Genomic DNA, 12,292 nt, shown 5'->3' on the forward strand with positions numbered 1-12,292 from the left:
CTATGACTAGATTTGTATGAGGACTTAGAGATCATTAAAGACAGGAAGAAAGGCTCTAATTGTGTTAATCGTCCTACCTTCTTTAATCGTGACGTAACCTTGGGCTAAGACAACCAGGTCATCCGCATAACTAGGACATTATGTCTGTCGTTGCTGAGTCTAGATATCCATCCATCCATGACCAGATTCTACAAGAAAGCAGATAAGACTTTCCGCTGAGGAGAGCCTCGGGCTACCTGTGCTGACACTGTATCCCCCAGTAACGTTGCTTATATCACACGGTTCATAAGCATGCAATCTATCCATCTAGAGCTTGTTCCGTCTATTCCTTTTAGACGAATCGCCCTTGTGATTGCTGCGTAGATGTTGTCGAATGCTGTCCCTATATCGAGGAATGTATCGGACTTTCAACCATCCATAATGTGCCTATCGATCAATTTTTCTAGAGTCTTTAGTACAAATGACATGAACTTTTCGGCTTCAGGAAATTACCTTTTTCCTGTCTGGTTTTGCCAAGTATATATACACATCGGTTTAGAACGTCTTTCGACGTTGTCCGATACCTAAACACCATCTCTTCCTATCTTCGCAGTCGTTTGTTGTTAAATTTCTTTCGCTCATGGACTTGTTTACGCCGTGTTGTCATTCTAATCTGGGTCTTCCTCTTTTCCGTCGACCTATCGGTCTGTTTTGCCAAGTTTGGATATAAAATATAGCAAGCCAAAAGTAATAAAGCACCTTCTTCTTCTTGCAGTACCGTCTCCTATCGGAGGTTGGCTACCATCACAGCAATCTTTACTTTGTTGGCTGCAGCTCTGAACAACTGTATTGAACTGCACCCATACCTTAAATTTCGCAACCAGGAAATCCTCCTACGTCCCACATTTCTCTTTCCCGAGGTTTTTCCTTCGATTATGAGTCTAAGCAGAGAGTACTTTTCTCCTCTCATTATGTGGCCCAGATATTCCAGTTTTTTCGTTTGTATGGTTTTTATGACTTCGCATTCCTTCCCCATCTTCAGCAGAACATCTTGATTTGTTACTCTTTCTGTCCATGGTATTTTTCACATTCTCCTGTAACACCACATCTGGAATGCCTCAATGTTTTTGATGTTTATCTTTTTCAGTGTCCAGACTTCCATGCCGTACAGCAGAACGGAGAAAACATAGCACCTTAACATTCTCGTTCTTAAGTTTATATTTATGTCCCGGCTGCATAGGAACTTTTTCATTTTGACAAACGATTGCCTCGCTATCTCTATTCGCCTCTTGATTTTTTCTTGTCTGGTCATTAGTATCAGTGAAGCAAACCCTTAAATATTTGTAGGACGTAACTTTTTCAACTGGCTGATTATTTATGGTTAAATTCACATTGGTGTATAGCTTCTTTGTTACAATCATGAATTTCGTCTTTTTGATGTTCAGTTTTAGACCATACTTTTTGGTATGGGTGTTTATGTTTTACATCAAAAACTGTAAATTTGCTAGGTTATCTGTTACTATTAGCGTGTCATCAGCGTATCGTATCTTGTTAATTAACTCTCCGGTAATGTTCATACCAATGTTTTGCTCTAGAAGCGCTTCCTGACATATTGTTTCGCTATATATATTGAATAATAGTGGAGAAAGCACACAACCCTGATGCACACCTCGGCGAATCTCAATTTCTTCGGTTAACTCATTATCAACTTTGATTTTTGCTGTTTGTCCCCAGTACAACCTGGATATGATGTTAATGTCGCGACTGTCGATGTTTTTGCTTCTTAGGATTTCATACAGCTTTTGGTGTCTGACTTTATCGAAGGCCTTCTCAAAATCTATGAAACCTACGTAGAGGTCTTGGTTTACATCCAAACATCTTTGCATTAACGCACTCAGACCAAACAAAGCTTCCCGTGTTTCCAGTCCACCTCTGAATCCAAACTGTGTGGCGCTTATGTCCTCTTCTAATTTATTAAATATTCTTTTGTGAATTATTTTTAAAAATACTTTTAGTGTGTGGCTCATCAATGCTATAGTTCTGTGATCTGAACACTCTCTGGCGTTATTCGTCTTCGGGATTGTGACAAAAGTAGAGGAGAGCCATTTCTTTGCTATGATGCCTGTTCTATAAATTGTGTTAAAGAGGTTCACCATTATTTCAAGTGCGTCGTCGTCTATTAGTTTCAACAATTCTACAGGAATTTCATCTGGTCCTGCAGCTTTACCCCCTTTTGTGTTCCTTATAGCATATTCTACCTAGCATATGCTACCTCGCTAATAAAGCACCTGGACCAAATCAATTGTTGCTGAGCTACTTAAACTTTTGGATCAGGAAAACATTACCTACTTAACCACTTCATTTAATAAAATTTACAATGAAGGAAAAATACCAGATGATTGGTTGGAGTAACTGTTTATAACATTACCAAAGAAAAGCAGACCGACCAAATGTAGCGACTTTAGTCTGATCAGTTTGATGAGCCAGACTTAAGACACTTTTACGAATTATACAAAAAATCTGGATTCAAATTTGGATTTGGAAATGATCTAGGAACTAGAGAGGCGCTATTGTGGATGTACGTTCTCTTACAAAAAGTTGTGAGTTCTGAAAGAACGTTTAAATATGTTTCATCGACTCCGAGAAGGCATTCGACCGAGTACAACATGATACACTTTCCAATTATCTACAAGCAGTACAGGTCGTGGCATATTATTATGCACGTTGTATTTCCAGCACCTAGCGTTTAGTTTCCGAAAAATATAATTTAAATGGTTTTAAATATGAACAGCTCACACTGTCCGGAACGTATCGTATCAGACACCTAACGTTTCCGTTCAGTATATTCGAAAACAATATTTTACGGATGCCGACGGCTACGGAACGAGTCGAAACCTGATAACGTGAATTAGGGGTCCGTCGTTTTCTCCTTGTTGTTTATTTATGTGTTTGTTTGATTTTGATACAGAATATTTAAAAAAAATAATTTTCGAGGCTATCTTGTCATTTATGCATGTGTTTTTATTGTGACAATTAATCACGGAAGTGATAAACAATTCTTCTTTTTTAAAAATACTCTTTGGTTTGATATGTATGGCTTCGTTAAATGTAGTATTTTGTTTTTTAACTAAAGGTGTAATTAAATTTAAAATATATTCAAACTGATTCCTATTCATTCTAAAATATCCATAATATTTTTCATCGTCATCAATTAATTCTTTGTATAAAGTCCAATATTCACCTTCCTTTTTCCTTTCTCTTAGCATTGGATGTACTTCAAACCTTATTTTTACTACAGTTTCTCTCTCTTCATCGTTAAGTAGAAGAGCAATTGCACATAATTTTTGTCGAGAAAAGCGAGATCATATCTTCACCGAACCAAACTGAAACGTTCTATATATGAAAATGTGAACGTGCAGTCCGATTGCTGAAAACGCTACGTGCCGGAAACTATACGTGCATGATAATATGCCGCGACCTTAAGACTGCTAAAATACTTATATCTATTACAATCAAATAACCTCTATTCAAATTAGTGAGATAGTGGTACTGAAAAACTACCCATCAAACGTGTAGTATAACAGGGTTCTATTTTATCGTCCAGTCTTTTTAATCTATACTCTGAAGAAATCTTTAGGAAGGTTTTGGATGACAGACAATAGGGAGTAAGACTGGGCAGAGAAGTAATCAACAATATCAGGTATGCTGACGATATAGCAGTTCTTGCAGAAAATTTGCAAGATCTCCAAACATTAGTAAATTAGTCAGTGAAACAAACTGTCAGAGATGCCTTAAAATTAATATTTCAAGACAAAGTGGATGGCAGTTGGAAATATTAATATAGATCAAGGTTTGCTTTCTCTTAATGGAGAGGATATAGAACGCGTAAACTATTTTAAATACCTTGGCAGCTGGTTAAATGTAAATTGTGACTGATGAAGAGATAATAACCAGGATAGAAATATCACTTAAGACTTTTATGACCTGGAAACCAGTTTTATATAACAGAAGCTTGTCGATGCATATTCGCAAGAAGTTCCTGAAATGTTGCGTGTGGTCTATACTATTACACGGTTGTGTGCTGTGTCAAATTTTGTTTAACGTATATGAAGAGTACATGATCAGAACATCACTAACGTATGGTCCTAAAGTTTTGGGAAAAATTTCAAAAGCATATAACTCTGACCACAATAATCTTATATTTTTATTAAATTATTCAACCATTTAACTTAACTATTCTTATTATAAATGAAAATTCAAATAACAGACAAGGGACCATTATTTTCGATTTGCCTAATAATTCCCCTGACACGTTTCATCATCCTTTGGACGACCTCGGCGTCAATTTCTCTAATTTTTGTATATATGCGGCGTCTTAACTGTTCCTGATTTTGTGCTTCCCATCCGTCATTATAGACTTTCCGACTTAATATTGCCCAGAACTCTTCAATTATTCAATAAATATTTGCGTTTAAGGCTTCGCCTCGAACAACACCAATGTAGGGCTGTGAGATAAAGCCAGACTCAGAAATTGCACACCATACCAAAATTTTGTCCTCAAATTTTTTCTTACTTTTGAATTTTATTTCATCAGGTACATTTTCGTAATCGTTCGTGTAAAACCCATCGTTACCCTTCATCTCAGAGTTGGACAAAGTAAAATATTTTTCATCGTCCATCACGATCAACTTGTTGACGAAATGCACTCGCCTTAACGCGCGGCAACATCTCCGAATTCTCTCTAATTGATCCTCTGTGTATTTTGGAGCTTTCCTTCTTTTCCGGTAGATAATATTGTTACTCGATAGGGTCCTGTATACTGTAGTCTTTCCAACATGAAATCTTCTGGCCAGTTTTCGCTGTGAGACCCCAATTTTGTTCTTAGCTGCTTCAATCAGTCTTGCCTCTCTTAAATGGTTCAAAATCCGCGGTCGGCCACTTTTACGCAAGTTAACACATGGTATCCCTTCTTCACATTCTCTGATTGTGCAATAAATTGTCGATTTGCTTATGTTTTAATCTCGATAAATATTAACGATATCTCGTTTCGACATTCGCCCAACCATATTATAAACACCTCGACGAATATCAATTTTATAAGACAATTTGCAGAGCACAAACCAAAAAATTCTGCTTTGTATATTAAATGTCAATAACTGATGACATTTAAATTCCATGGCCTTCTTTGTTAAATGCCTTTTGCTTCTCAATCAGACCAGGTGAAATTTTTCCCAAAACTTTAGGACCATACGTTAGTAAAGAATGTACTAAAATTAACAAAATCAAGTCAGCGATGAATCTCTCAATTAACATATTAATGAAAAAAGTTCTTGTATTTAATCAAAGCCATAATAATATTAATAATGGGCCAACTTTTGCATAAAATGAATAACTTTTTCAAATATAAGCAGCTTTATATAGACCAAAATTGCGCCAATTACACACATTGGACGAACGCTGTTGGGGCCAACGTTGGCCTCCATGTGTGTAGCCGGCGTTTGCCTAAGTACTTTATAGTATCTATCGTTGGAAGGGGAGCATTGTTGAGTAATATTTGAGGTGAATCGCTATGGCATTTAGTGAATACTATGTGGGTTGATTTAGATTCATTGAGTTTTATCTTCCACTTCTTAGTCCATTTCTGGACTTTATTTAAGTTTTGGATTAATTCTACCAGTCGATGAATCTGTTCAATTGTTGAATATTTGGCTCTAAATCCAAATTGATGTGTCAGTAGAAGTTCTTTTTCTGCAATAATTTTTATTAGTCTATTCGCTAGTAATGTTTCCATAATTTTCGACATGACATGCAGTAAACTTATTGGTCGGTAAGAAGTTGTCTCGTGTTAAGGTTACCAGGTTTTGGGATTAGGATTATTTGCACTACCTTCCATTATGCTGGAAAATGTTTAAGTCTTATGACGGCATTTGTAAGGTAGGATAAGTATCCCTTTTCGCGGTAGTTCTTTCATAACTTTTCCAGTGATTAATTCATGTCCTGGAGCTTTTTTAGGGTCTAGCTCTGTTTTTATAATGCACTGTACCTTATTTGGTGTAATATGTTGTATTTGTTTATCTGATGGTGTTTTTGAATCAAGAAAGGCTATGATTTCGTCATCTGTATCTTCTCCTGTTAAGAGAAGTTTAAAAACTCTTTCGAGGTGTAAAGCGAAAATTTCTGCTTTCTGTTTATTTGTGTTTGCCCAACTTACATCAGGTTTCCTTATAGATAGGATATGTTCTTTGGGTTGCTTTAATTTGTTAGTTGCTTTCCATAAGCTGTAATTTGTATCCTCTGTTGATGTTAGGTGTTCGAGATAGTTTTGGTAGTTCTCGTTTGAATGCTTGATAGGTAGTCTTTTAAGCGTTTGGCTGCCCTGTTATAGTTTGTTTTATCTGCAGGGTCTCTTGTGTTTTGCCAGATCTTTCTTAGATCTCGTTTTTATTTAATTTTCTCTCTTATACTAGGAGGGCAGTGACTTCTGTTTTGGGTTCTTACCAATTGGTAAGAGTTGATTCCCACGAGGCATACTGTATTATGTAATTCTGTAAATTTTTGTATCTGATTTTCCAATTCTTGGTGTGTTTTTAAAGCTATGTTGAGGTTTACTTCATTTTCTAATATTTCTCTAAACAGATTCTAGTTGTTACCTTGATTGTGGATTATTAGTGGTTTTAGACTTTCTTGGATATTTGTAAGAATCGTAGCTATTACTGATGTATAATCTGAGACAATCATAATTAGGTTCGATAGTCAGGTATTTGTTGGAGGAACCTTTGGTTACAAAGATGTTAAGGCAATCAGGGTATTTCTGTAGGCCATGAGATTGCTGGATAGGTGGACAGATAATTTAGTAGTAGTAGCGTAGTTCTTGAATGACTTGATACAGCTTTCTTCCTCTTCCTGGAGCTGTTAGTCGAGATCCCCAGCTTGTGTATTTAGCGTTATAATCGCCTTCTGCTAGGAATATGTTGCTGTTATTTCCTAATAATTCTGTAAACATTTCTTTATTTGCTTGGTAATTTGGTGGGCAATACACCTCTGTAATAGGTCCATTTCAATCCTCTATTACCACGCTGGTTGCGTGCATGTAATTTTTTTCTACTTTATTAAAGAAGTAGAATTTAATTCCATTTCGAATTAATACTGCCGCCCCAGCTCTGGCTAAACTGTCCACATCTGGATGGACTGCATTGTACACGTCAAAATTTGGAATTCTGAAGCTAGTTTTTGAGGTAAGGTGTGTTTCAGAGACGAACAGTGTGTCAATTTTGTTGGTTACTAGGAATACTTCTATTTCGTGTTTGTGCTGCTTTACGTCATTTGCGTTCCATAGTACTATAGTAAGTAGCTTAGCCATTACACTTATTTGCGATGGCCTGTTTTAAATCTTCTCCAAGTTCTCTGATTTCCAGGACTAGTTGTCTAATTGTAGTTTGTTGCTGTTCTATTATACGTTGTATACGTAGTCTATTGTGTACAGCTACTTGTTTGGGTTTTGTCTGGAGCATTTTACTGTTTTGTCATAGGTCTCGTTGTTTTGGTGGTAAGTATTTGATGTTTGGGGCAAGTTTTCTAGAGTGCTTGCCTCATTTGGTGTTTGATTTGTTCTTTGTCTCTGTTGCTGGATTCTTAGTGTTTGTGGTGTATTATCAATTCTTATGCCAAAACAAAAGTTGCCTGTGATGATGTCATACGTTGAATGACAAATATCCAAATCAAAAGCAACTCGTTATTACGTAACGTAAATTAGCAAAGTCTGCATTAATATCAAATTACCCTCGTATTTAATTTTTGTTTGGTAGTTGTTGCGCTATATCACATAAAGTGCACATCGAAGTCCTCTCCAACTCTATTTTTTAACCAAAAAAATTTTAATTAATATTTTTTTTATTAACTGACTTAAGGCACTTCGTCGTAGTTTTTTGATGTTTTAATGACGTAATCATTAAAAATGGCAGACAGGCGACGATGTATAAAATTCTTATACAGAAGTAAAAAACTTCAAAATATATGTATTGGTATAAAAACATTTAATTAAAACTTGTTAAAAATGTTGTCCAAAATTTATAGATCCATAACGTTTTCGATCATACTCAGTGCCTTCTTTTTACGTTTACGTTTTACATATTTAAATTTAAATTAAAATGCGACCCTAGGTCGATGACAATGGTTGTAAATGTTAATACTTAAAGAGCAACATGCTTCCTTGTTCGACTGGAACACATGACGTGGTTCTTGTCAGTTAAAACGACACAGACTAGCTTTTAACAAGTTTTAATTAAATGTTTTTATACCAATATACAAATTTTGAACTTTTTTTACTTCTGTATAAGTTTTTTAACTATGGTATACAGCCAACTACTGGGATTTTCCCATTAATTTTATTTACAAAATTAGTTTAAATTGTATTCTGTCGCGCTTTTTCACTCTTCAGTGGTGAGTCTGGAAAGAAATATGGACTATACCTACTGATTGGTAACCACCCAAAGAAGTCAATTAATTTTTCTAATGTTCTATCTACATTCTGATTTTATAAATCAATTTTTTTCATACCGAATTCATTTGTATTTTTTTGACCTCTGTCAAAAATGCAATATCACCTTAGTATGTATGTTCCTTCGAACAAGAAATAGTAATTCTTTCACCAGACGTAAATTTAATTTTGAAATGGCGTGACATAATTACACAGAAATGTGACATCAAACGGTGTTGTTGATATTTTATCGCGTTTGTGACAAATTTCATAGAGGAATTAATTACTTACAGTACATTCAACCAACTTACACCTCTAAACGATTAACAAAATTCGCAGAAAACCTTTTGTTGTAGTACAAGGCACGGTAAACTGCACTGGTGTTCTCCAGAATCTTTTTAATTACTTTGTTTAGAATATTTTTTCCTGTATCAGTTAGATTTGATTTGTATAAAATGAGGAGTAAAAATAAATGAAATTTTAAATATTATTGTTTATTTGGCTAATAATGAATGTATAAATATAATGGTTAACATGCTGTATAATTATTTTGATTATTTTGTAAATAACATTAAAATAGTGTACTTATTGATTATTTAAATTTATAAATCATCATCATTGTCACTAAATTCACTACCGCTATCATTATGTAAATATATAATCACTGGATTAATTTCACTAATTTTATTTTCGCGGATCCACAACCCTTCTATTAATTTTTCACATTTATTTACAGTTTTGGCCCATATTTCTGGAGTTGCAGTTTTAAGAGCTTCTTGCCACATTTCCCTAACTGTATCGTCACTGTATCCACTGCATCCAATGTGATTATCATAATAGGTTTTACATATACCCCAGATGTGTTCGATGGGATTAAACTGGCAGTGATACGGTGGTAACCGTAGTACTTGATGTCCATAACTTGATACAATTTGGTCAACTATATAAACTGTTGGTTTTTCATTACGTTTCGAAATTTCCAGCAACTCTGATTTGAAGGCGTATTCCGGAAAATTGATATTATTTTTAACTAATCAATTTTTTATGCTCTGTATGTTCCACGACTTGTTTGGCTATTTCTCCAAAATCTCCGAATTGTAAGGTGCATTATCTAAAACTATAACTGATGGTTCACTCAGACTAGGTAACAGTTTCTCCTCAAGCCATTTAACTGTCGTCTCGCCAAATTCTTTTAATTCCACCCTTCGCAAATATCCATGTCTCATCTAAGTATACGAATGTTGCATTTTTATATCTAGTATAAGTCCAGTATATTTTCTCAAAAATTTAATTCTTTTGTGAACCACACTACTCCTTTCGCATAAAAGTAACCTATTATTATTTTTTTTGAATTTAAATCTTAAATCTCTCAACACATTTCAAAGGCTAGTCCTCTTAATTTCAGAAACTCGTCTTTCTCTTATTTTGGCTAGTAAAGTATTTAAACTGAATTATTGCGAATGTTTACGAGTTGTTTTTTTGTCTTCGTGATAGTCACAGTAAGATCTTCTTGAGACAGTCTTCATTGCAGTTTTTAGCTTACTTTCACTTATGCCGAGTGCGTCACAAACGCGTTGATTTATACATAATAATGACTTTTAGGGGCCACCATTGTCTCTTTCCATGGTAAAGTATTTATGCACATTTGCTATTACTTCATCAATATCCAACTTGTCTAGGCATAATGCTCACTTGAAACTACACGTTTTAATTACAATATACTGAGTTTAGATCAATATGACAGAAACTGTTGTGCTTGAGAAGTAATATATAATATAACCGCTTACAAAGATTCTAAACACATTAAGCAAATTAGCCTAATGATCATTAGGAATGCCGATTGTAATTTAATTATGTTTGATAAAAAGTTTAGAAATGGTTGGAAACCGTACATAAACAAATAAAAATGTTTCCCACAATTGTTTTATTTTTAGTACAGGTATTTTCATTTGAAAATAAAAAGTTAAATATATTTACCAAAACCCGTAATCACATACGTCTCAAAAACGATACACTTTTACAGACATATATGGTCAATCTAACCACCACTATTTAAATTGACAAAAATGTTCTAGTTTACTCCGAAATATTTTTTAACAAAAATTGAAAGTGATATTTTAGTACTTTGTATATCTACTTTGAATATAAATTATCCTTAGCACTTAGGTAGTATTTGTTTCAGAAAAAAATTATTAAACAAGTAGGTGAAAGAAGTTTACGTTAAATAACATGCAAGAATACTATTTATTAAAAAAAAGTGTAACAAAATATGCAAAACTATGAACAACGGGTTAATGACACATATAATTATTTTATACCTAAAATTTAGTAATGTTAAACATTATGAAAAACACCACCAACGAAAGATTTTCTGTGAAATCCGTTAATCGTTTAAAGGTGTAAGTTGGTTGAATATACTGTAACTATCGTTGTTACCTAATTGAAAATTGTTTTAATTGTAGGTTGTTTAAAACTTTAGTAGGCCAAGAAAAAGTTGCTGCTGCTACGACAATTAATCAGCTCTTACAAAGTAATGAAGAAACGGCAAACAGTTCACTGCCTTGTACGCCGATCACAGTGGAACAACAATTGAAAAACGCATTTAGTAGCCAATCACCAGCCAATAAAGAATTGCTGGGACAAGCTCTAATGTTAGTTATCACCTTTATGGATTTGTGTATTTACAAAAATCCTTGTTCTTTAGCCACCGTTTATAGTACTAATAGAAAAATTAAAAAATATATATGTTTTATTATTTATCGTTAAGCATGATATCTTGGGTAGTGTAGAGAGTATGGTCTAAGTGAGATTCCATTTTTGTTTTTTCAATACAATGATATCTGTGCTGTTATCTGTACAAAGTAAAAACTACTTACATCTTCAAATTTTCATACCGAAAGCAGTAGATTTTCGAAAATAGCCATAATTTAAAACTAGAATTTGGCGAATTTCTTCCTTTCTAGTCGCAGGCTTTGCTGTATACGCGGCAGAAACACGATCTGGCACAGAGAGGACCAAAAGAATGTTAACAGCAGAGATAAAAACACTTGAAATGATACATTTTATCAAAATTATGGCCATCCCACAAAGTAAAAGAAAAATACATATAAGTAATACTTTTATATTAAAATATATATTTAACATAGTAAAAAAATACAAAAAAAAATTTAACTTAACAATCGTCTACATTTAAATCGGTGTCACTATCATCTTCTTCTTCAAGTGCCATCTCCGCGGCGGAGGTCGGCAATCATCATAGCTATTCGGACTTTTGAGACGGCTGCTCTGAAAAGTTCATTTGATGTACATCCGTACCACTCTCTCAGGTTGCTCAGCCATGACATTCTACGCCTCCCTATGCTTCTCTTTCCATCACTATCATCGCTATCGTTTAAATCTATAACTACTCTATTTATAGTGTTTTGGAACGTAAGTATTTTTCTACTAGTTTTTTAACATGCTCTATACATTTTTTCCAATTATCTGTTGCAATATTATTACATTCGGTCTTAATTAAATCTACCACAGTGGAAAATGATTCAGGAGAATTATTATTTTTCCTCGCATTACTTATTAATTGAGACCACAACAATTCTATTGGATTCAGTACACAATAGTAAGGACGTAATCTTAATAATCTTAATACTTTATGGCCATAATTCTCAGCAAGCCTGTCGATAACATAATTTTTTCACATTTAACTAATTTTAATAGTTCTACAAGTTGTTTTTTTTTGTGTAAGAATCGATAAAATATATTTCATGTTTGGATAAAAAATCTTGAATTTCAGCTTTGTTTGAATTAGTGTTTGAAATTTCACTCTTTAGTCTACAATGA

The 12,292-nt window shown here is 34.1% G+C and overlaps 1 protein-coding gene across 1 annotated transcript in view; it reads left to right on the forward strand.

Annotated features, from left to right (window-relative positions):
• The window catches only part of LOC140451223 (uncharacterized), a 39,866-nt gene extending 28,645 nt beyond the window's left edge, over window positions 1–11,221 (forward strand). The window contains exon 6 of the mRNA XM_072544958.1: window positions 10,918–11,221. Within this exon, the coding sequence (XP_072401059.1) occupies window positions 10,918–11,221 (304 nt within the window). The remainder of the gene's footprint in view (window positions 1–10,917) is intronic.
• The last annotated feature ends 1,071 nt before the right edge of the window (window positions 11,222–12,292 follow it).

The sequence above is a fragment of the Diabrotica undecimpunctata genome, chromosome 9 (assembly GCF_040954645.1).
Source record: "Diabrotica undecimpunctata isolate CICGRU chromosome 9, icDiaUnde3, whole genome shotgun sequence".
Taxonomy (NCBI): domain Eukaryota; kingdom Metazoa; phylum Arthropoda; class Insecta; order Coleoptera; family Chrysomelidae; genus Diabrotica; species Diabrotica undecimpunctata.